The sequence below is a fragment of the Anomaloglossus baeobatrachus genome, chromosome 6 (genome assembly GCF_048569485.1).
Source record: "Anomaloglossus baeobatrachus isolate aAnoBae1 chromosome 6, aAnoBae1.hap1, whole genome shotgun sequence".
NCBI lineage: Eukaryota > Metazoa > Chordata > Amphibia > Anura > Aromobatidae > Anomaloglossus > Anomaloglossus baeobatrachus.
In genome coordinates, this window is record NC_134358.1 from 217,579,516 (window position 1) to 217,604,931 (window position 25,416).

At 45.5% G+C, this 25,416-nt stretch overlaps 1 protein-coding gene across 2 annotated transcripts in view; it reads right to left on the reverse strand.

Moving 5' to 3' along the window:
• Positions 1 to 9,726: 9,726 nt before the first annotated feature.
• NRSN1 (neurensin 1) overlaps positions 9,727 to 25,416 on the reverse strand; it is a 60,434-nt gene continuing 44,744 nt past the window's right edge. For both annotated transcript variants that reach the window (XM_075314695.1, XM_075314696.1), the window contains exon 3: positions 9,727 to 21,203. In XM_075314695.1, coding sequence (XP_075170810.1) covers positions 20,805 to 21,203 — 399 coding nt within the window. In that variant the 3' untranslated portion in view covers positions 9,727 to 20,804. The remainder of the gene's footprint in view (positions 21,204 to 25,416) is intronic.

Below are 25,416 nucleotides of genomic sequence, written 5' to 3' on the forward strand. Positions count from 1 at the left end.
GATGTCCTTCCACAAGTCCTGGTCCTGGATTACTCCAACGAAATTGGCATCCGATAACACGGTCTGAGACGGGGTTCCAGGCACGGAGTCCACGGCGTGGATTCGGGACAAGGCATCGGCTTTCCCATTACGTGAACCTGGACGGTATGTAACGACAAAATTGAACTGGTTAAGGAATAGGCTCCAACGGGCTTGCCGTGGAGACAGGCACCTGGCAGACTTAAGAAATTCCAGATTACGATGATCTGTGAGTACTATCACTTGCTGCGCGGCTCCCTGTAAGTGGTGTCTCCATTCCTTGAAAGCGGAAATAATCGCTAACAATTCTTTGTCCGCAATGTCATAGTTCCTTTCTGCAGGGGACAACCGGCGGGAAAAGAAAGCACACGGATGTAAGAGACTCTTGTCCCCAGTCCTTTGAGAAAGGATGGCCCCTAATGCGTAGTCGGAAGCGTCGACCTCCACGATAAAGGGAAGTGCGGGATTCGGATGTACCAATATAGGTATAGGCACTGAGGTAAAACAGACCTTGAGACGATGGAAGGCTTCCTGGGCCTGGGCGGACCACTTCTGTCCTTTCTTGGTTAACAGAGTGATGGGACGAACGATCTCTGAAAAATTACGGATAAAACGTCGGTAAAAGTTGGCAAAACCGACAAAGCGTTGTACCTCTTAGCTCCTAGCCGTGCAGACACTTGTAACCAAGGTAAATATCGGGTATCCAAGCAAGTTACCCGATGTTTAACTTGGTTACGAGCCTCCACAGCTGTCAGATGTCGGCTCCCAGTCTTTCACATTCAGTTCCCCTCACTCCCGATCACATGACTCCAATGCCCGCCCATAAACTTAAAGTGACAGGATCCAGCAAAATAACACATGCATTTGCATCCGTTTTTCTTTGCAAAAATAGGATCCGCTTTTGCAGCAAAAAAACGTTCATGACGCATGCTAAAAAAACGTAGTGTGAAAGCAGCCTTATATTGGATTATAAAATTGGATACAAAATACCCTAAGGGAATGAACTATAGGAATGACACATTGTATCTCTATTGATTCATTTGAAGAAATTCGTGGAGTGACTTGTGATTATGTAAATGATCTTCATATGTGCAATTATTGCTAACACATGTCTATATGATCATTGGTTGTTGAATTAGTGCTTTTAAACCTTGGGTTATAGTGATTTTGTATCTCAGTGACTAAGGGCATGCTTGCCTGAAACATGTTGAGACTATAATTCAACCATCATGATGTTTTTAAAATTTGCTGAATAAAGATGAAGATTTTAATTATGGGACTCGCCACTTTATCCTTTTTCGTAATATGACTTCAGCTTTCTAAAGAGCTTTGAGACATCTGTATATGTAATGGTAGCGCTATCCATTCTCATTTACTATGATGTAACATAACAATGAGAGTGGAACATGGATGTTGGATTCCAATAAAAATGGAAATCTGATATTAGAAAGGATCTTTTTTAAGAAACACCTCCACTCTTCTTCACAAGCTGTGTCTGATATTGTTGTTCATTCCCATTTATTTATATTGCTGGACTGCAACATAAAACAATCCATGGGCAAGAGTGGACCTTCTTCAGAAAAGAAAAATAGATCTTTCCTTCTAACCTTGGAAACCATTTGGAAACCTTTTAAGGACTCATGTGCATGTTGCGTAATAGCATGCATTTACGCTGCGTATTGCACTGCAGTGTAAATGCATGCGTCCTGCGTCCCCTGCACAATCTACGTAGATTGTGCATGAGACGTGCGCACGTTGCTTTTTTGAACACAGCAATTTGGATGCTAAAATTTTGACCCAAATCCGTGCGTTCATAAAAGCAGCATGTCAATTATTTGTGCGCTCTGAATGCAGCTCCCACTCTGTCTATGGTGGGGGCAGCAGCCATAGCGCATGAAATCGTCTTTTTTTTAACAAAAATACTGCAGTGTTTCTGCAGCGATTTGAAGCGCACATGTGCTGTCAAATCGCTGCAGAATATTCAGCAGTTACGTGCGCGTGAGCACTAAAAGAAGGGCAGTGAGCCCCATAGGGGTGAATGGACCCCATGACGATCGGGAGGGTGCAAGGTTAGGAAAGGGTTAATGGGTTTGCATGGGATGGGGGATATGTGGGAGTACAGGATTGGTAGAAGGGAGCTGTAAGGGGATTGGGGGGGAGCAAGGAAGGGGTGGGGTGTTGTGACAGGTATAAGAGAGGGGGGTGTACTGATCACCTCCCCTTTCGTCGCTTGATCTTTGTGTCCCAGGACGTAGTGCTGCCTCCTGCCATGGCTGCCCTTGCTGAACTGCTGGAGATGGTGCGGGGGGCCTCCGAGGTAGTAGGAGTGGATGCCCTGAGGCAGCAGCTGGCAGCGGTCTGTGGGGCTGGAGCGGCGCCGCCTGCTGTTCCAGCGCCCGGGCCGTTGCTACGTGCTCGGCGGGCGCGACCGCCGGAGCGCTACTCCCCCAGCTGGAGGGGGAGAATAAGATCAAGGAGCCCCTGCGGGGACCCTCCGGAGCAGCGGCGGAGCCCTTCAACTCACCTAGGGGAGCAGCCGGCCACCGGGAGGAATCCGCGTCGGAGATCCCGTGGGTCGGGGGTGGGCGGAGCCTCGGCGAGGCCCACTTCCGGTCCACGGCCTGCGCAGCACCAGACCGGAGCAGGGATGACGGCAGCCCCCAGTGATGTGCCGGCTGGGGGTGGCGCTCGGCGTGCCGGATTGCCGGAGGAGACTCCCTGCAGGCCGCAGGGGAGAGCTACAGGACGGAGGACGGGAGCGGATGCGAGCAGCGAGGTCAGGAGATCAGAGGAGGGGTACGGTGGCCCGCAGGCACAGAGGAGATCGGTAGTCACGGTCCCCCCCGGCGAGGAGCGTGCTGGGGGAGGGTCCCGGCGAGGAGCAAGCTCGGCACGGCCTTCCGTCAGTCGGCAGGGAGGGAGCCCACTGAGAACGACAGAAGTGGCGGCGCAGCAGGATATCACGATTACAGCGAGAAAAGACGGCGGCAGGGCGCCACGGTGGGAGAAAAGGAAGAGGTCAAGCAGGAGTCGCCCGGACGAGCAGGGTGCGGTGACCGTGGGGGTCGACGGCCGCCAGGTGCGGGCTGTCCCCTCGCTGGTCCCCCCTGAGGATTTCGGCAGCGCATCAGACTCCAGCGAGGAAGAAGGAGCAGCGGCGTGTCGGACGGAGCGGCAGCAGGAAGATCGTGGCACGGCTGTTCCGGCGTCGGCTCAACGGCAGCCTGGTGAGCAGACAACAGAAATGTTTCATGCTGTGGGTAGCGCGGGCGGGGGCGGGGGTTCCGTCGCGGGACGCGTTGCGCTGGGGGCGAGTGCGGTCGGGCAGTCTGGTTTACCGGGTCCGGAGTTTTGGGGGCAGCTTTTGGGGGTGTTGCAGGGGTTGTCTGCGGAACGGGTGAGTCGGACTGGGCCTGGGGCTCCGGTGGGGGCGTGGGTGGGCCCCACGGAGGTGGTGCGGACAGAAGCGCCGGTGCGCGAGGTTGCGGTGGGGGACCCGACCTCGGCGGCAGGTACGGGACAGGAGGCTGGTGGGGCGGCTTCCGTGGGTGCGAGTAAGGAGGCGGAAAAGGAAAAAGAAAAGGAGGATGAGGTTGTGCGTTTGGATGATAGGGCGCGGAGTGAAATTTATGTGTGTTTTGAAGGTCAGTTAGGGGTTCATTTGAAAAAGGAGGTGAGGGAAAAGATTTGGAAAGGGGAGTATGTGGAAATTTTTTCCCTGCTTCCCTTGGAAAAGTTTAATTTGGATAAGGTAAAACCCAGTGATACAAAAAAGGAGAAGGAGGATGAGGAAAAACGGAGGTATAGGTTGATCCCGAGGACGTTTACTAACTGGCTACAGGCCTTTGCGATCTTAGCCAGTGTGATCGGGGAAAAGGAGCCGGAGCATTGTTCCGCCCTATTTGGATATATGGACGCGATAGGGGAAGCGTATAGAGTATACGGCGGTTTAGGGTGGTTGAGATATGATGAGCAGTTCCGGCAACGGAAGGCTCTGCGGCCAGGAGTCCAGTGGGGCCACAAGGATATTTCTTTGTGGATGCGGTTAATGACGGCGCCAGCTCAGCCCTTTCGAGGGGGTGCCGGGAGCCCGGGTGCGAGTGGCGGGTCCTCGGCTGGACAGAAAAAGGGAGCTTGTTGGCAGTATAACGAGGGACAGTGTAAGTTCGGGGCCTCTTGTCGTTTCAGACACGAGTGTTCCGGATGTGGAGGGTCCCACCCTCTGGCCAGGTGCTTCAAGAAAGGGAAAGGAAAGGCGGGGGATGGGTCTGGAAAAAGGGAGGACGCCAGTGAGGGTCGAGGCGATGCTTCCCTATTTAAGTAGATACCCGGATGTTCGGGCGGCGGAGTTGTTGGAACGTGGTTTTACGGAGGGCTTTCGGATTCCGTTTCGCCCGGGAAACCTGAGGTCCGCAAAAGAACATCCGGCGGTGGTGAAGGAAAAGCTGCAGAAGGAGGTGGAGTTGGGAAGGATGGCGGGCCCATTCCAGGACCCGCCATTCTCCAATTTACGGATTTCCCCCCTTGGGGTGGTACCTAAGAAGGAGCCGAACAAATTTCGGCTCATTCATCATTCATCATTTATCTTATCCGGCGGGATTGTCGGATATCACCGGAATTGTTGGCGGTATGTTATGTATCGTTCGATAGGGCCTTGGAGCTGGTAAGGGTAGCGGGGCGGGGGGCCCTGATGGCAAAGGCGGATGTGGAAGCAGCTTTTCGTTTACTCTCGGTGCATCCAGAGAGCTTTCATCTCTTAGGGTGTATGTGGGATGGTGAATACTATGTGGATCGTTGCTTGCCGATGGGCTGTTCCATTTCGTGTGCTTATTTTGAGGCATTCAGTACGTTTGTGGAATGGGTAGTCAAGGAGGTGGCAGGAGTCCATTCGGTGATTCACTATTTGGATGACTTCTTTTGCGTGGGTCCGGCGGGCTCTTCGGTTTGCTCCTTGTTGTTGTTCACGTTAGAGCGGATCGCGCGTAGCCTGGGTATTCCGTTGGCAAAAGACAAAACAGAAGGGCCGGTGACGGTTTTATGTTTCTTACGTATCGAAATTGATACACTGGCAATGGAATGGAGGGGAAGCTGTTGGATTTGAAGGCGTCGGTGCGGTTTTTGTCTCAGGCCAAGAAGGTGCGGTTGCGCGAGTTGCAGTCAGTGCTCGGGAAATTGAATTTCGCTTGTCGCATTATGCCGATGGGGCGGATATTTAATAGGAGACTGGCGGGCGCAACCGCGGGGGTAAAAGCTCCAAATCACTTTGTCAGAGTGACAAAAATGATGAAAGGGGATTTGTTGGTGTGGGAGGAGTTCTTGGACCGGTACAACGGTCGGACCCTTTGGATGAGCGAGGCAGTGTCCAATAGCCAGCTGGAATTGTACACTGATGCGGCTGGGGCGACAGGTTTTGGAGCAATTTTTCAAACGCGCTGGTGCGTGGGAAAGTGGCCGCGGCGTTGGGTGGAAGCAGGTTTGGTGAGGAATTTGGCGCTGTTGGAATTGTTTCCCATTATTGTGGCGGTGGAGCTGTGGGGCCCTGTTTTTGCTGGAAGAAGGGTTTGCATGCATTGTGACAACATGGCGGTGGTGCATTCCATCAACGCACTGTCGGCAAAATCCCCGCCGGTTGTGGGGTATTTAAGGCATCTAGTGTTGCGTTGCTTGGAGTTAAACATTTGCGTGGTGGCTCGGCATGTGCCTGGGATTCGCAACGAGGTGGCTGATGCGCTATCACGGTTTCAGTTTTGCAGGTTCAGGAAGCTGGTGCCGGAAGCGGACGCGGAGGGAGAACCTTGCCAGAACTGGCTGTGGGACCTGGCATCGGTATAGCATTTGAGGGAATTCGGAGATCGGTGTCTGAGGCTACTTGGTGCCGATATCAGGCGGTGTGGAAGGAATGGGCAGAGTTGGAAAGTAGGGAGTTCATGGAGTCGGGTTACAAGGGTCGAGTGTTGGGGGTACTGATGTTAATAAGTGGGGATTTTTCGGAAGGCAGGTCTGTTTCGGTGATTGGTTGCAAGTTGGCGGCGTTGGCCTTTTTGTTCCAGATGCAGGGGGTTCGGGACGCGACTAAGGATTTTCTGGTGCGACAGGCGATGAAGGGTTTTCGGAAAGGGGCTCAGTCGCGTGACTGTAGGCGGCCAGTGTCATTGCCATTGTTGGTGCGTTTAGTGGGGTGTTTAGGGGAGTTGTGTTCGTCTCCTTATGAGCGGGTGTTGTTTTCGGTAGCTTTTGTACTGGCGTTTTTTGGGGCCTTTCGTATTGGCGAATTGGTCAGCCCGACTAAGCAAGCGATGGGTGGTTTGCTGTTGGGTGATGTAATGCTGGGGGAGGATAGAGTGGAATGTCGGCTTTGCTTTTCTAAGACGGATCAGAGGGGCCGGGGGCGCTTAGTAGTGTTGTTCGCTTTACCGGGGCACCAGTTGTGCCCAGTGTTATATGTGTCAGAGTTTTTAAAGGTGCGCAGCGGTTACCCTGGTGTTTTTCTTAGACATGCGGACGGATTGGCTTTGTCGCGGTATCAATTCAATGCGGTGCTGAAGATGGCTCTAGCAAGGGTGGGGGAGGAGCAACGGGAGTACGGGTCTCACTCTTTCCGGATTGGGGCGGCAACGGAGGCTGCCAGGTGGGGTTTGAGTGAGGACTGTATCCGGCGGATAGGGAGGTGGGAGTCTTCCAGGTTCCGTTTGTACATTAGGCCTCACTTGGTCAGGTGATGGTCAGGGGTGGGGGATTCAAGGTTGGTGTTTGATGCCGGTTTGTGGGGGCAATTGCTTGTTCTGTTGCTGTTTTTATTCGTGGTCTTTGTATTTTATAGGTCCATGCCTTGTGTGGATCCTCGGGCACTCCTATGTTTATTGGGGAGCGTTACGGGCGGATGTGCGGCGTGACGGTCGGCAGCTTGGAGTGTCGGTGTCGGAAGCTCGAGTAAAGTGGCTCGGAATTCGGGGCATGACCTGGGGTAGGGTGCGCCCTGAGGTGGCTTATTATAGCCGTATGGATCGTGTCCCTGATGTGTTAATTTTGCATGTGGGGGGAACGATTTGGGAGTAAGGTCGGCGAGGGAATTGAAAAGGGATATAAAGCTGGACCTGTTACATTTGTGGAGGGCGTTCCCGGGCATAGTTATCGTTTGGTCAGACATTATAGCTCGGACGCAGTGGCGTTTTGGGAGGTCGGTGGACCGTATTAATAGGGCCCGGAGCAAGCTGAACCGGGCTATTGGCAGGTTTGTGGCGAGAAATGGTGGGTTGGTGGTGCGGCATAGAGAATTGGAGGAGTCCACGGAGCAGTATCTAAGGAGAGATGGGGTTCATCTGACTGATGTGGGTCTGGATTTATGGATGTTGGGTTTGAGGGATGGCCTAGAGCAAGCACTGGGGGTGTGGGGGGCTCGGGCCAAGTAAGGGTGTCACTTGGCCGGCCTGTGGCGGGGTGATAGGTCCGTCTGAGAGGTTGGGAGTACCTACAGTCGGTTTTTTTGGTACGAAGTCGCTCAAGGGGAGTGGCTTCGGAGTGGATGGGAATTTGTGGGCGGAGGTCCCGCAGGTTCTGGGTAGGGGTAATTAACGATGGAACGTTGTTACCCCTCACCTTGGGCCGGGTGGTCACGGCCGAGGTGGTCCTCTGGGTCGGTTTGGAGGTTACGGCCGGGGGGTTAGGAATGATGGTTTGCCTCTCGGACGGATCTATCGGTGTTTCTGGTTATACGGGTATATATGTATAAGGTTAAGTTTAACAATTGAGTGGCATGTTGGGCCACGAGTTTTTGGTATACATATATACGGTAAATAAAACTGTGGCCATTCCTGCAATAAAGTCGTGGTTCTCGTCTTTATTTAGGTAGATATAGTACGGGGGGTGTTTTTGCAGGATAACCTGCTTATCCCTTATAGATGCGTCAAGAAGGGCAGTGAGCCCCATAGGGGTGAATGGACCCCATGACGATCGGGAGGGTGCAAGGTTAGGAAAGAGTTAATGGGTTTGCATGGGATGGGGGATATGTGGGAGTACAGGATTGGTAGAAGGGAGCTGTAAGGGGATTGGGGGGGAGCAAGGAAGGGGTGGGGTGTTGTGAGAGGTATAAGAGAGGGGGGTGTACTGATCACCTCCCCTTTCGTCGCTTGATCTTTGTGTCCCACCCGCCCGCCCTGATATATAATTATATGTATATGTTTAAAAAAAAAAAAAAAAAAAGAGAAAAAAAAAAAAAAGAGGAATAAAGGTGAATACAAGGTTGAGTTGCTAATTTATTGTTGTCACAGCGGGGTGATAGGTCCGTCTGAGAGGTTGGGAGTACCGACAGTCGGTTTTTTGGTACGAAGTCGCTCAAGGGGAGTGGCTTCGGAGTGGATGGGAACTTGTGGGCGGAGGTCCCGCAGGTTCTGGGTAGGGGTAATTAACGATGGAACGTTGTTACCCCTCACCTTGGGCCCCGGGTGGTCACGGCCGAGGTGGTCCTCTGGGCCGGTTTGGAGGTTACGGCCGGGGGGTTAGGAATGATGGTTTGCCTCTCGGACGGATCTATCGGTGTTTCTGGTTATACGGGTATATATGTATAAGGTTAAGTTTAACAATTGAGTGGCATGTTGGGCCACGAGTTTTTGGTATACATATATACGGTAAATAAAACTGTGGCCATTCCTGCAATAAAGTCGTGGTTCTCGTCTTTATTTAGGTAGATATAGTACGGGGGGTGTTTTTGCAGGATAACCTGCTTATCCCTTATAGATGCGTCAAGGGGTTTCAAGTGCCCCTGAGTCTCTCCGATTATGCATGGGAGAATGCACAGTTTGGACCAGTATTGCAACCATGTCACTGGCCCATGTCACTGATCCAGACTATCTATTTTCACACATACACATCAGGGAGACAGAAGCCGGAGTTGATTGGATGCGGGTTCGTGTGATGTCACAACCCCACTTGAGCCCCGTCACCATGAATACGGACACCTCATTAAGGGCGCCGGTTTAGGAGCTGAGTATAGTCTTTCTTATTTTACCTGGGGGAAACGTGGAATCAGAAAGGGTTGAACTAGTACTGGACAACCCCTTTAATCTACATTCCTGTGTAAAATTGAAAAGTTTTCCACAATACTAAGTGATTGCAAAATATGTCATCTCTTACTGATTGGGATGGTTCCTGGGAACCTTGGTATGAAGGAGCAGTAGAGCGAAAATAGACTGTTGCTTCTTTTTCACAGATTACTCTTGTACCAAGATGCTCCTGGTCACGTGTTATATAGGGCAATACATCTCAGCCTTATTCACTACGATGTGGCTGTGCTTCAGCTTTCTGTGCAGCGAATGGTACAATCATTTAACGGCTCATTAAGACGTCCGATTTTTGCACCCGTACTTGTGATATTCTGTGGGGCCATTCACATATCCGTTATTTTTAAGTCAACGAAAAATTGTGGAGACATGACTGATTTTGATCTGAGGGTCGGATAAAACTTCACAATTCCAATCTATGTCTGTGAAAACCTCGGACTGCACTCAGATGACATCCGTGTGTGCTCAGATTTTCACAGACTGCAGAAAGGAGAAGGTGAAGAAACTTCTTTTTTTTTCAAAGTACAAAAAAAATTAGGGAAACGCTGATCAAACTGTGATCCAAAAAAATCGGTGTGTTTTACTTGTACGTGCAAAAATCATGCCTACATGAGCCCTTAGAAGTAGAAGGCGATTTAACAAATTCATCCAGTTTTTCTTTGCTCAGCGATCTTTTATTTCCAGACAATAAAAAATGAAAAGGATCACTTATGTGAAACGCAACAGAGAAACATTGCAAATATATTCTAGACTGCACTCTTCACATGATAGGAAACACAACGTGTGACTGCTCAGACAGACTTGACTGGGAGGCAATTTTACAACAAGAGAATTCACTTTAAGATGAAGCTTTCCTTTGATATTAATTATCTTTACTATTAATGTTAACAATCCAAATATCTTCCTCCTACAACCGATATTGTCGAAATGTAAATTATTTTGTGTCTCCTGAAGGATTATGTGATCAACTACTGCTGTGATGTGGCCTAGTTCCATAATTGCCAAGAGTGACAAGACAAATGAAGAGCTGATGTAGTAAGCAGTACCCAACTAGTGTGAGAAATGCAGATTTATACTTCTTGTTGATTCAATGAGCAGATGACACCATTATTTTATTCAATATTTTATGGGTTTAAAGTCTATGGAATCAAAGAATATTAAAATAGCTTGTTCAGCAATGACCCCAACTCATGAAGCCCAGGGCTTATTTCCCCTCGGAAAACATTGAGGTTTCATAATGATTGGGGTAACCGGCTAATTTACCCCTATTGTGCAACCATGCCCTTGTCTAACATGTTATTATTCTCTCACACAGCACATGTTTTATCAATTTATGACGCAGGAAATTTTGAGGACTAAAGAAGTTAGTACAATAAAGCATTAGCTGTCTTTAGATGTACACGTAACAGCTGCATATAGCTAGTGAAATCAAGAGACAGCCCACCCATTATATCTTTTGTTCTGTTCTCAATACAGGTGTGTCCACCACTAATTTTAGCTCAACTTTTGTTAAAGAGGTTGGCCAGTACTTTAACACTGATGGCCTATATTTAGGATAGGTCATCAGTGTCTGATCGGCCACGGTCTAACACCCGGTAAACCTCCAGATCAGCTGTTCTCAGTGATGGAGTCGGCAGCAGGTGGTGGTAGCAGGAGGCATGAAATGCTCAGTTCTGGAGCTCCCCTGTTGACTGATATTGGTGGCGGCTACTGCACATCCGGCTCCTATTGATTTGAATGAGAGGTGGATGTTCAGTACCCAGCCACAGCTATTATCAGAAGGCGGGCCAGTTCCAGCACCAAAAGCAGCTGATCGGCAGAGGTGCATGGTGTTGGACCCCAACCAATCAGACATTAATGACCTGTCCTAAGGATAGGTCATCAATGTGAAAGTAGTGGCCAGTGGCCAAACTCTTTAATGACTCTCAAAACAAATACATTATTGGAATATGTTAACATAATCCCTGACAGGCTGCTCAATACATCACAACCACTTGATGGCCACACATAGACACATTTAGCATAGACATCTCATAACAGAGTATTGCAAAATCAAGTTTTTTTAATTGGTTAGACATCTAGTGCCACTCATATTGGGATATGTTGAGCCAAAAACTAAAATATGGAAGGGCACCTGTGGTAGGTAGAAAATTACTACAATGGGGCATATTTGTTAATACTAATTCTGAGATATAAAATGCAGAACATTTCTGAAAATAGTTTATTGTTGTTTGATAAATTAGAACAGAATCCTGACGCACTTATTTCCCCATGAGTCTGCTGTCTATATAACCCGAAACTATGACAGTTTTTGATATGTTCTGAAAACCATAAACAGCACCAATTTAGCCCCAGATCTTTGTATGCTCTAAACTTATGGACATGTATCTTCTGAGCTCAGTCCAACTTCCACTCATTGCTGACCGCTGCATTTATAACTAAAGGTGGGGGTATCTCCTGCCTCTACTTCTGTATTCACAGTCCTGTCTTCCACAAGTTACTGCTGGGAAAGGGGCTCTTAGTGGATGTGTCAACATATTTACCGTATTTTTTGGATTATAAGACGCACTATTCCTCCCAAACATTTGGGAGGAAAATGAGGGGTGCGACTTAAAATCCTTATATAGTTTACTGGGGGGTGGTGAAGAGGTGTCAAAGAAGGCAGGAGTAATGCTATACGGTGTGCTGCCCACGCTGGTCCGGGCGGCGCTGTTCTGTGCATTGGGTGGTGCGGCTCTGCTCTGTGCGGGGCTGGTGACGTGGCTCTGCTCTGTGCGGAGCTGCTCTGCCCTGTGCGGGGCTGCTCTGTGCGGGCTGCTATACTCTGTTCTGTGCGAAGCTGCTCTGTGCGGCAGGCGGTCATTCTGAAGTTGTCAGCGGTTAGGGCTTCAAATAATGGCGCCTAGAGTCAGCGCGTGCACAGGTGGAGCTTTCAGCTCAAGCTCTCATCTGCGCACGCACCAATTCCGGCCGCCTTTATTTGAAGCCCTAACTGCCGACCGCTGACATCTTCAGAATGGATGGTGACCCACCACTTCCCGCGTAGAGCACAGCCTAGTCGCGTCAGCAGCACCGCACAGCAGAGCCACGTCACCAGCCCCGCACATTAGAGCCGCGTCACCAACCCCGAGTATCTGGGCCCCCCTCTGTACCACTGGCAGCATTGCAGTGCTCCAGTACTGCCCCTGCCTCCTGTGATCCCTGCTCCGCTGCTGTCTCCTCTCCCTGATAAAACACCACCGGATTATAAAACGCACCCCATAGTTTTTTTTGTACCTTATTTTTTCCAAATTTGGGGTGCTTCTTATAATCCGGTGCATCTTATAAATCGAAAAATACGGTACTTATATTTACTAAGGCAGAAACATTAACAGACAGTCACAGGCTGCACTGTTTTACGACTATATGAAAGAATTTTCTCAGTTTAAAAACCTCTATAGTCTTCTTTACAAGCATAAAATTCTACAAGATGCTGAAAAGTAAATGTCAGAGATTATTTACTATAGATTTACTAATAAGGTAAATATTCAAAACAATCACAATAAACATGGATACATTTGGAATTCATATAATCATACTTATATAGTGAACACATTATTCATGGTGATTGGTAAATAGCATAAATAGAAATGGAACCATTGCTTGTCTGGTATTGCAACTGACAGCTGATACACGCAGCCATGAGCAGCAGGTATCAGACACTGGCTACAAAGAAAAAAGGTGGACCAGCTCACCGCGTGATGAGGAGACCGGCATACATGGACCAACGTTCTGACAAGGTCAATGGAACTAGGAAACAAATGGTGAATCCAGCTTCTGGATGAAGATAAAAAATGAACTTTATTTCAATATCTAAAATATACAGTATACATCTTGGGAGGTCATATGGCAAAAACAGGAGCAGTACAGGGCAACACATTTCGAACCCGACCCGAGTTCCTTGTCAAGCCTGTCTGTCAGGCTTGTACTTTTTTATCTTCATCCGGAAACTGAACTACCCATTCTTCATCAGACACTGGCTGCATGATATCAGCTACATATGTTTAAATCTGAAAAGCTTCGGTGTTTCAGAAAAAAAACAATTTAACGGCCACCGGGGACCGATCCACACTGGAGACTAGTTGGACAGGTGAGTCCCCGGCGGATTCTCTCCTCCCGCTGCCCTTCAGTGACATGCATGCACGCAGGGAGATAAGTCGAGGGCAGTGGGTGAGGAGAAGCCAAAGGCCCTGTGCCACGCTGCACATTTTGATGCTGATTTTGATGCAGATTTTCTGAAATCTGCAGCAAAAACTACTGCTTGTCCATTGTGGAGCCAGCAAAGTCTATGAGAATTCAGAAGTGCTGTGCCGATGTTGAGTATTTTTCCCTTGCGTATTTGGTGCAGATTTCTTTTTTTCTGCATCAAATCTGCACCAAATACGCAAGGAAAAAAAGAAGCAACGTGGACACTGCACTTCTGAATTCTCATTGACTTTGCTGGCTTCACAATGGACTGCAGATTTTGCTGCAGATTTCTGAAAATACGCGTCGAAACTACACAGCGTGGGCACTGGGCCAAAGTGGGCTTGCTTGTCCAACTAATCTCCTGTGAGGCTCGGTCCTTGACGGCTATTAACTATGCTTTTTCCTGAAATGCCACAACTTTCCAGAGTTAAATGTAAATGGCTGAGATCATACAGCCAGTGTCTGATACATGGATTAGGGAGCAAGGATCAGCTGTTAGGTTCCCTTTAATACCTTGTGCGCACACTGTGTTTTTTGGTGCAGTTTTGTGACAAAAACGCATGTCCATGACTCAGCGTGCGCACATACCCTAAGCTGAAATACCAGACACTGCCGGTGGACAAGAGTGGAACTTTAGACAAAAGAACAAACCCCTAAACATGTGATAAAAACCTTAAAAATGATTGTTTTTTGTAAACTAAGCAACATTGAACCACTTCCAAGAGAGCTTGAAAGCAATCATGAAACCAAAGACATTAATAGGGCATTAGCTGTATTTGATGCTTCATTTATAACACTCAGACATGTACTATGCTGGAGTCACAGCGCAAAGTGCTGCAAATATCTTTGCAGATCATTGCACAGTCAAGAGTATCACATCTGCTCATTATTCAGGAACACAGATAAAGAATATATGTGTACACGGGTATTACAGAAAGATTAACACACAGCAAATAACAAAAGAATGGGAAGTTACAAAAAGAATTGGGCTAGGGAAGTATATCTTCATGTGAGATGTAAGCTAAATTTAAGATATTATTGCATAATTTCATCTAAAAAATCATAACAAACTGCTCTGTTCATGCATTCAAAATTTAGTAAAAATAGTCTTCCCTCTAAGATCCTTTAATAGAAGAGTCTTAATATATGTTCAGATATCTGTTCAGAATATGTTCTTTTCATTAATGTCCCTGAGAATGTTTCATTTATTTTAATACTGTACGTTATTCCTAATTGACATTAGGCCATAACAAGGCAATAGTAGAGTAAAAGAAATAATAAGCACTACCTGGAATAATATCTTAGTTGTGGTGGCACTCCTATTAAAAAGTAGAATAGCCATTTAAAGGCGATGTCCAAAATCCCTTTGAATAGTTTCTTAATTATTTTTCAAGTGCAAAAAAAAATAGAGACCTATTTACTTTCATATTCGTTACTGATTCAAGGATCGGATTCACTGGCTGCAATGTGGTTCCAGAAGTGGAGCTTGTCCTGGGAAAGCTGTGACATTTCTATTCAGGCAGTGGAGCTCTCTTCCCCTCCAAGTGTGTCATGATTAATGGATGGTTCACATGAAAAAGGCGGGATATTAATGGGCTCTGTCAAACACAGTAAAACATGGGTGAAAAAATTGTTTTATTGGATAACAAACAACATGTTTTGCAACCGGTCTTTGTCCTGAAGAAGTACCAGACCAATTCCAAAACATGATTTTTTTCCAAAACGCAAAACTATTCTCCCCATTTTTACATTATTTGGCGACACCATACACATCCTGTCTTTCTTATGTGCACTCGTCATTTTCATTGGGTGGAAAAGTCAAAAGAATCAGCCAAGATCTCAGGAAGAGAATTGTGGACTTGCACAAGTCTGGTTCATCTTTGGGTGAGATTTCCAGATGCCTGAAGGTGCCTCATTCATCTGTACAAACAATTATATGCAAGTACAAGCAAGATGAAATGTTTGGGCATCATACCGGTCAGGACATAGATGGGTTCTGTGTACCAGAGATGAACGTGCTTTGGTCAGACATGGTCATATCAACCCAAGAACAAAAGCAAAAGACCTTGTAAAGACTTTTTAACTTTGCAGAAAGTAATAAAAATGCCTTTAGAAATTCTCTCTCTCATTATTCTGACATTTGGCATAGCTAATTCCAGATTAAAAAATGGTACTAGCAAAGCTGAAGAACAGAATCTAACAATTCCCTTCATTATGCCAGCGACACACATGGTGGGGTGGAACTCTGACTGTGATGGAGTGTCATCGCTTACACAAAAAAACCTCTACTTCCAAGACCACTCAACAGGCAGTGAATTTGGGTCTTTGGTGCAGTTATGAAAATTAAAGTATATTGGTATGCTGCTTTACTTTACATTTGAAAACTATTAGGACCTCAACCTGGATGTGGACATTACATTAACTGATTGTTAGACATATATGCTGTATTCTGACCCCATAGTTATAGCATTTCATGGGTCCACTATATTCTGTACTAAAAAGGCATGTGTATATGGGTACAGTATATTTATTGTAAAAACACTGCCACCCGTATTCGCAGGTTGTGCCTGGCATTACAGCTCAGAGTAACACAAGTAAATACAAATGAACTTCTATACTAGACACAGCCAATGGATGAGTGCAGTTAATTGTGTTAAAAAAAACAACTTTTTTTTCTAGTCTTAGACAACTTTATCTTTGGAGTTTTCCTATAGTTATTTTTCTTGCGTAGATGTATCAGTCTTAAGTATTAAAAATATATTGTAAAGTTCTGTGATTGTTCGATATTATCTGACAGAATAGTGATTATCTCATACCGTATGATATTGAAATAACATTATAAATTAATGGGCTCTATAGAGGCTAATACTTTGCTTTTTGATTTAGAAGCAAGGCCACTGTTTTCATGAATTGTGTCCGGTATTGCAGCTTATCTCTATTAATTTGAGTGATGGTTGTGTTGCAATACCAGGCACGACCTTAGATAAGGGTGGTGCTATTTTGGGAAACAAAACAGATTATGTTGCTAATCTAATACAACCCCTTAATCCAATGGCTGTATAACAGAAGCTAATTTTACCATGTGCAGAATGGATCTAAAAATAAAATTTCTCAAAATATCTGACAACTTACTCATTATGGCCGGGTATACACATTTTTGTTTGATGTTCATGTTCCATTAAATTTCCCTGTTCTAGAGGGACAGAGTCACAAATAGCACTCCATCCTGTAAAAGAATGAAAAACACTACACAATATCGGCTAAAAACAACACAAAGATGTACAAGAACAGAAGTCAGGCAATTACAGCCTGCCGTCTGGATCATTGTACTCTACATAAACCGTTAGTGGTGAGCACTAGACATATGCACATTGTCCGCTGCCAACATTAGAGATTTTCTTCAAGGAACTTAAAAAGTACCATACTAATTAATTCTATTGTACAGGTAAATCTATAAATCGGTGAACAGTGCACTAGTGTGTTTGTGGGAGACTGTGAGTTGAGCTCCGGAGAGCCGCGATTGGGACGGGCATTGTCCTCTAAATATGGCCTGTCTGAACCCAGCCTAACAGAAAATTATACCCACCTCTTTTTCATGTTTAAGCTGGGTTCAGAGGACGATCTAAAAATTCGGTCTGATTTTCATCCAGAAAATATTTTTTTCTCACTTGTCATTCCTGTGCAATCCGATTTTTATGGTAGGAGTTATTAATCATTTGCAAGACCATTTACAGTTTCCCATGTTACAGAACTGCAATGTATCCGTAATAATTGGATGCTATACTGTGGTCTCTTTTTTTCCCGCACCCATAGGGCGGCTTTGCACGTGGCGACATTGCACGTGCGATGTCGATGGGGTCAAATCGAAAGTGACGCACATCCGGCGTCGCAGTCGATATCGCAACGTGCAAATCCTTTTTGATACGATGAACGAGCGCAAAAGCGTCGTTATTGTATCATCGCTGCAGCCTCTGACATTTCCATAATGCCGGTGCAGCGACAGGTGCGATGTTGTTCCTCACTCCTGCGGCAGCACACATCGCTGTGTGTGAAGCCGCAGGACTGAGGAACATCTCCTTACCTGCCGCCGGCTGCAATGAGAAGGACGGAGGTGGGCAGGATGTTTACATCCTGCTCATCTCCGCCCCTCCACTTCAATTGGCCGCCTGCCGTGTGACGTTGCTGTGACGCCACACGACCCGCCCCCTTAGGAAGGAGGCGGGTCGCCGGCCAGAGGGACGTCGCACGGCAGGTATGTGCATGTGAAACTGCCGTAGCGATAATAATCGATACGGCAGCTTTCACTAGATATTGCACGTGCGACGGGGGCGGGACTATCGCTGCAGTATTGGTAACACATTGTTACCGATGTCGCAGCGTGCAAAGCCCGCCATAGACTTGAATGGGTGAGTCTCATCCGATAACTGGAGGAAAATTGAGCATCCTGCAATTTTTATCACACACAACTTCTGTCATTGAAAATATGGGTAATCTGCATTGCCTCATTGAATATGGTGAGATCTGTTTTTTTCTTCATGGACAGCACTCAGATGGAAAATACAGTGAACCTGGCCTTACGCAGACTATACCTCTGTCACCTTACAGTCAATTTCATAAATGCTAGAAGCTGTTTCCTATACTAGGGGGGGTTGATACTTATACAAATCCATTTGCCTCCAACAGACTAGGTTTTTATTAACCAAAAGAAGCGGAAGCATGTGTGGTCAACCATCGCTCCATTCACACTCCTCCTCAACACAGTAGTTTGGGTAGTCCGGCTCTTTTTGGTGAACCAACTCACTTGGCTCCACTCACCAAAAAAAGCTGGATCTTTTGGATCCTAAATGGGTCCTTACTAAATATGTGTTCACCCCTGGAGAACACATATTTAAGATGATGTTATCGTGGCCAAAACCCCACCCACTTACAACACGCTAATTAAAATGTTGAGTGGGAGTGGTTTTGTTCAGGTGGGCGGTGATTCGTCCGCCGAACAGCGGAAATTTATACCCAGTTCGAGCCTTTAAGAGAACTTAGTTGTTCTCACTGGGGAGCAGGCTCCCGTCATTCACAGGAGCTGGGGAGCCGCCTCTTTGTGTCACATTGGTCACAACCGACACATCACTACACCACAATAGAGCAGTGAGGATAGATTTGGGACCCCCATTCTAATGACTGAAGGAGTCCCAGCAAGAATACATTACTTGCTAATTTGTTAATAGCTGACTGCCATTGGTGGAAAGCCCCTTTTAACTGTGAAAAGAGCAAGAAATTTCCTTTCTAAAAATATGGAACATGATTGTCTAATTAATACAAAACTACTGATACTGTATGTTGTGCATAACTAATGATTTAGACACAGAATGACAAACGGATAGGTGATATAAAGAGGTTTTCCAGTTTAATATAAGTAAATATAAGTAATATAAGTATATAGCTCAACATAAACTAATACATTAATCTTAGAATGGTGTTTAAATTTACCTTTTCAAAATTACTGTCTTCTATCATGGGCTGAAATTTTCTTTTTACCTATGCAGCCCTAATACAGTACTTCTCACAGAGGTAGCTACAGCTGATTCCTCTGCAGGCAACTGTCTGTGATCTAATTACATCTGTGGAATGCATCTTTATTCTGAGCTGATTTGTTACATTGCATCCAGTCCATTTTCTTTAGCTCACAGAGGATTGCCCATAATGAAGCTCACAGAAGATTGCCTATACTGAATCTCACAGAGGATTGCCCATACTGAAAAGCTCACAGAGGATTGCCCATACTGAAGCTCACAGAGGACTGCCCATACTGAAGTTCACAGAGGATTGCCTATACTGAAGCTCACAGAAGATCGCCTATACTGAAGATCACAGAGGATTGCCTATACTGAAGCTCACAGAGGATTGTCCATACTGAAGCTCATAGAAGATTGCCCATACTGAAGCCCACAGAGGATTGCCCATACTGAAGCCCACAGAGGACTGCCCATACTGAAGCCCACAGAGGACTACCCATACTGAAGCTCACAGAGGATTGCCCATACTGAAGCTCACAGAAGATCGCCTATACTGAAGCTCACAGAGGATTGTCCATACTGAAGTTTACAGAGGATTGCCATATTGAAGCTCACAGAGGATTGCCCATACTGAATGCAATTAAAACAAACTATTCAAAGTGAACAGGACTTGGTTAGGAACAGTTTACAACCTCTGGATCTGAAAGCTCTGTCAGATGTCAGTTGTTTCCCATATGAGAGAAACGTTCAGAGTTTCCTCACAGTTTGGCCATTGTATCAGTTTTTACCATCTGAGTTTGGTCAGCGTGTCATCATTTTTTCTTGAATGGCAAATATAAAAACTTTTCAGGTTTCTTAAGCTGATCAGAGTCCATGAAAATCAGAGAACTCACTGATGGCATCCGGGCGGTATCAATTTTTTTTCACGGACCCATGAACTTGCATTTCCACGTTTGATGCAACACTCCCATGAAAATTAGTCAAATCTCCATGCTTTTGTGGGGACCACTCAGTACGAGGAAAAAATCAGGCAAATGCATTTCCCTATAAACTATCATATGTCTGTATCACTGTGAAAAACAGAACTTGTATGGGAAAACTGACACCTGAGTGAGCCCTAACAAGAATGTTTTCATTTACAGACTGCAATTAGACATTTAGGAAAAGTAATACAGAGTTGATGAAAGCTGATGAACTAATCTACTGAGGATACACGAGACTCCTAAGTCACTTCATAAAAAGTCTCTACCTTACCCCAGCATTAAATTAATCTTTATATAAAACTTGGAAAACCCCTTTACCTTTTGTCAGTAATTATAAGATGGCTACTCAACCATCTAACTCCATGATCACATCCTATAAGGTCTGTGTCCCTTCTCCTGAAGTTGTCAATGTTTTCTTAACATTAGATATGAGCAAATCGATTCACAGGACTGTGGTCAGTAGTATATAGCCACCGAACAGGAGCCCTGCAAACTGCCTACTACCTGCCATCACCGCCGCCTCCTCTTCTGATTAGTAGGCATGGCACAACGTCATGCCAGCGTCATGCCGCAATGATGAGCTCATGGGCGGCTTACAAATCAGAAGAGATTCCAGCAGGTAGGAGGAAGTTTTAACGCCTCCCCTTCAGCGACCATGGACTTCTGACCTAGCTGCTGGACCAGGGTCCTGTGAATCAAGGTTTAGGTTTTAGAAGAACATAACGAGCATGTGTGAAAGGAATAGCACAACACAAACAATATTTTGGCGTCACCACTGAGGACTATTGATGGGACACGCTGAATGCTAAAAGCAGTGTTGTATTCAGTGTTGAATAAAGCTTTCCAACAATAACACACAGAAATTCAGGATCTTTTCACATTTTGCTATTATTTGGCCTATTCATTTATTTCAGCCACGTACAGTTGGACTGTACTGCAAAAGACTGTACTGTAACACTCACAAAAGCTGACCTTTTCAATTTAATTACGTGTACAATGGTGGGTAAATGTCAGGTTTCAGATGAAGGTTGGACATTTTGAACCTTGGATAGAGTGACAGGTATCTTTGATTCTCCGGGAGCCGGGGCCTTTGTCACAGGGTGCACGTGAGCCTTAAGGTCTGCTATTCTCTCTTTAAATTTCTGCTGAAGGTACTTCTCTTCTTTGGAGTAACTTTTAGCAAAAGCAGACATTAAAAGACACGCTGCTAATGTAGTTCCCCCAATGCAAAACATGATTGCGCCTGCCAATTTACAAATATCAAGTGCTCCATTGAATTGGACAGCGTGGCTATCCACCATAACAAATTCATCTTCTCCAAAGGCTTCCACTTTTGGTGACACCAGAAACCCAACGGCAAGAACTGTTATACCAGTCAGCATGAGGACAATGCCTGATATGAGTCCGACCTGCAAGAAATGTAATAAATCTTAGTCAGCTAGGATGAGCACATAATGCAGGAGATGTACATGACATGCCCTTTCACAATTAGCAACATGCTTTTTTACATATTACATTGTTATCAATAGTTAAAATTCTTACAGGGCATGTATTTAGTATATGGTATTAAATATTTAAATACATAGAGTTTAAAGGGGTTTTCCACTTTTTTAAAAGTTGTCTTTAACCTATTATATAAAAATAAATAAAAAAAACCCAGACATAATACTCACCCTCTCTACGACCAGCGCTGGCACCTAGTTGCGGCTCCAGTGTGTATTTTGGCTGCAACGTAACCAACTTTATCAAAAATATATATAAAAAAAGACTGACCCATATATCCAATAGGTGTGAACAGGTGCCAGCTGAAAATACACTATAACTACAAAAATGCAACTGCACTCTAGAATGCTAACAATGAATAAGGGAACTCTGATATTGCATTACTGCTATAGGAATATTTGAAAAAAGAGATACTTAGCTTATGTATTTGCCAATACATGTGAGCCCAGTACCAACGACAAGGTGATCTCTTGTATATTGGGACCCTAACTAGCGGCATTTCAAGTTAGGGTCCTGATACATAAGAGATCACCTTGTCGTGGTTATCAGGCTAACATGCATTAGCCAATACATAAGCTAAGTATCTCTTTTTTCAAATATTCCTATAGCAGTAATGCAATACCAGAGTTCCCTTATCCATTGTTAGCATTGTAGAGTGCTAACTTTTGTTGAAACATCAACAACTGATATAACCACTGCAGCCAATCACTGAGCTGGGCAGCTCATTCCATCTACACCCACCAAGGGAGGATGAGTACTATCTTTATTCTTCACTATTATTTGATTGATTGAGGTCCAGTTTTCAAAAAATAGAAAACCCCTTTAAAGTGTCATTTTAATTTTTAACCTTTAAAGGATAATCTTGTATGCGGCTTGATTCATACGTCTGTCACAAAGTTTAATCTGCCCAATTCCAGCTTTGCTGAAGCATGCCCAGATCATCACCGATCCTCCACCAAATTTCACAGTGGGTGCAAGACACTGTGGCTTGTAAGCCTCTCCAGGTCGCTGTCTAACCATTAGACAACCAGGTGTTGGGCAAAGCTGGAAATTAGACTCATCAGAGAAGATTACCTTAAGGGGGCTTTATACACTGCAACATCGCTAGCGATGTCCCTAGCGTTCACACCCGCCCCTGTCATTTGTGCGTCATGGGCAAATCGCTGCCTGTGGCGGACAAAATCGCTAGTACCCGTCACACATACTTACCTTCATAGCGATGTCGCTGTGGGCAGCAAACAGCCTCTTTTCTAAGGGGGCAGTTCGTGCGGCGTCACAGCGACGTCACACGGCAGGCATCCAATAGAAGCGGAGGCGCGGAGAGTAGCCGCATGAAAGTCACGCCCACCTCGTTTCAAGGCAGGACACAGGTATGTTGTTGTTCGTTGTTCCCAGGATGTCACACGTAGCGATGTGTGCTGCCTCAGGAACGACGATCAACCTGCGTCCTGCACCAGCAAGGATATTTGGGAACTGAACGACGTGTCAACGATCAACGATTAGGTGAGTATTTTTTATCGTTAACAGACGCTCGTAGCTGTTACACGCAACAACATCGCTAACGAGAATGGATGTGCGTCACGAATTCCGTGACCCCAACGACATCTCGTTATCTATGTTGTTGCGTGTGAAGCGGCCTTTACTCCAGAAATTGGGCAGATTCAACTTTAAATATTGATTTCTGAACTCTTCCTGAGTTAAAACATTAGTATTGTTGTTTCTAAATGATTCTGAACTTATTTTCTTTGCATCATTTGAGGTCTGAAAGCAATGCATTGTTTTCTTATTTTGACCATTTCTCATTTTTAGAAAATAAATGCAACATTTTTTGCTTGGAAATTCGGAGACATGTGGTCAGTAGTTTATAGAATAAAAGAACAATTTACATTTTACTCAAAAATCTACCTATAAAGAGAAAAATCAGAAAAACTGAAAATTTTACAGTGGTCTCTTCATTTTTGACAGAGCTGTATATCTTATTAATAAAATCTGCTTCTTTCTCCTCCTAGACTGATCATTGATTCTCAATATTTTTAATTTAAAATTTATATTCATTGTACTGAGGTAGGAGATGGCAGTTGGTGCTCATAAAATTCTATGGAGAACTGTACATGTCGTTTCAGTAGAAGTTGCAGCAGAATTTCCATGTCTGCCTCTATCTCATTTGTCCTCCTTTTGCCATAGAATTTTATGAGCACTAACTGCTATAGCTTATTTCACTAATGTCCTTACTGAAGACAGATTTTGCCAGTAAATTGAGAATATTGATCAGTCCAGGAAACTAAAGCAGATTTTTTCCCACAAGATAAATACAAAGTTGCTTATTTTAATGTGTACTATTGATTTATAGAATAAAAATGACGGTTTTAAGTAACAGATTTGCACAGTGAATATGGATTGTACTATCATACTGTACACATAAACAATGCAATAATGTATAATCAGCTAATAATATTCCAGGGGAGTATTTCATATACTGTTTTAGTCTGGAAAAGCACACACATGGTATGTCAGTATATTTTTGCAATGTAGCAATCATCACAGTTAAAAATGGGGCATATTTCTGTCTCCCATTTGTCTTGGAACACTGAGGGGTACTTTGCACGCTGCGACATCGCTAGCCGATTGTAGCGATGCTGAGCGCGATAGTCCCTGCCCCCGTCGCAGATGCGATCTCTTGTGATAGCTGCTGTAGCAAACATTATCGCTACGGCAGATTCATATGGACTTACCTGCCCTGCGACGTCGCTCTGGCCGGCGACCCGCCTCCTTCCTAAGGGGGCGTGTCGTGTGGCGTCACAACGACGTCACATGGCAGGCAGATAAATGGAGGGGCGGAGATGAGCGGGATGTAAACATCCCGCCCACCTCTTTTCTTCCTCATTGCAGGCGGGACGCAGGTAAGGAAGTTCCTCGCTCCTGCGGCTTCATAAACAGCGATGTGTGCTGCCGCAGGAATGTGGAACAACATCGTACCTGTCGCTCCAGCGAAATTATGGAAGTGACCGACACTACACAGATGCCTTTGCGATCGTTTATCGGTGCTTCTAGGCTTTACACGTTGCGATGTCGTTACCGGCGCTGGATGTGCGTCACTTTCGACACATTTGACCCCGACGAGATCGCAGTAGCGATGTGGCAACGTGAAAAATACCCCTGAGAATTGCTGAAGATAATGGCAGGCTGAAGAACATTGCCAAACCGGGTATTCACAAATTATGCACAGTGAACTTTTAGCTTTAGGTTTAGTAGAAATTCCATCCTTACCTCTCACTACCTTAATAATATAATATCTACTATAAATCTGTAATGTTTCATGTGAATTATATTTTGGAATATAAATGAACAACAAATGTGTCATCATTTTGCAAAACACATGTATGTCCGTATTTTTTTAATTATAAGAATTGACGAATTTTTTATGCCACACCAATGCCTGCATCCCCCGCAAGTCTCCCGGCTTCCTCTTCAGGCAGAGAATACCCGAGACCACTGATGACAATCACTAGCCACGGACTGGCTGCAGCATCCACATTCACCACAATTTTTCCGCTGGCTCAGATTCAAAAATGAAGGCTGCAGTCAATCATTGGTTGTACAAGTGTCTAGTCGTCTGCTACCAAAAGAAGAAGCTAGGAGACCACTGGTAGACACAGGCAGTGGTATGGCTGAGTTCTCGTAGGTTAAGTATCTATTCTTTGATGTTTCAATACTTTCATGGGCCAATATTTAGCATAAAAAAAAGTGTAAGAAATCAAGACTGAAGAGAACACAATAAGTAAGATCTAAGGTGCAGGAATAAAGGCCCCATTACACGCAACGACGTATCTAACGATATATCGCCGGGATCACGGATTCCGTGATGCACATCCGGCGTCGTTAGCGACGTCGTTGTGTGTAACAGCTTAGAGCGAGTGTTAACGATCAAAAATACTCACGTTATCGTTGATCGTTGACACATCGTTCATTTTCATAAAATCGTTGCTGTTGCAGGACGCTGGTTGTTCGTCGTTCCTGCGGCAGCACACATCGCTACGTGTGACACCGCAGGAACGATGAACATCACCGTATCTGCGGCCGCCCACAATGAGGAAGGAAGGAGGTGGGCGGGATGTTACG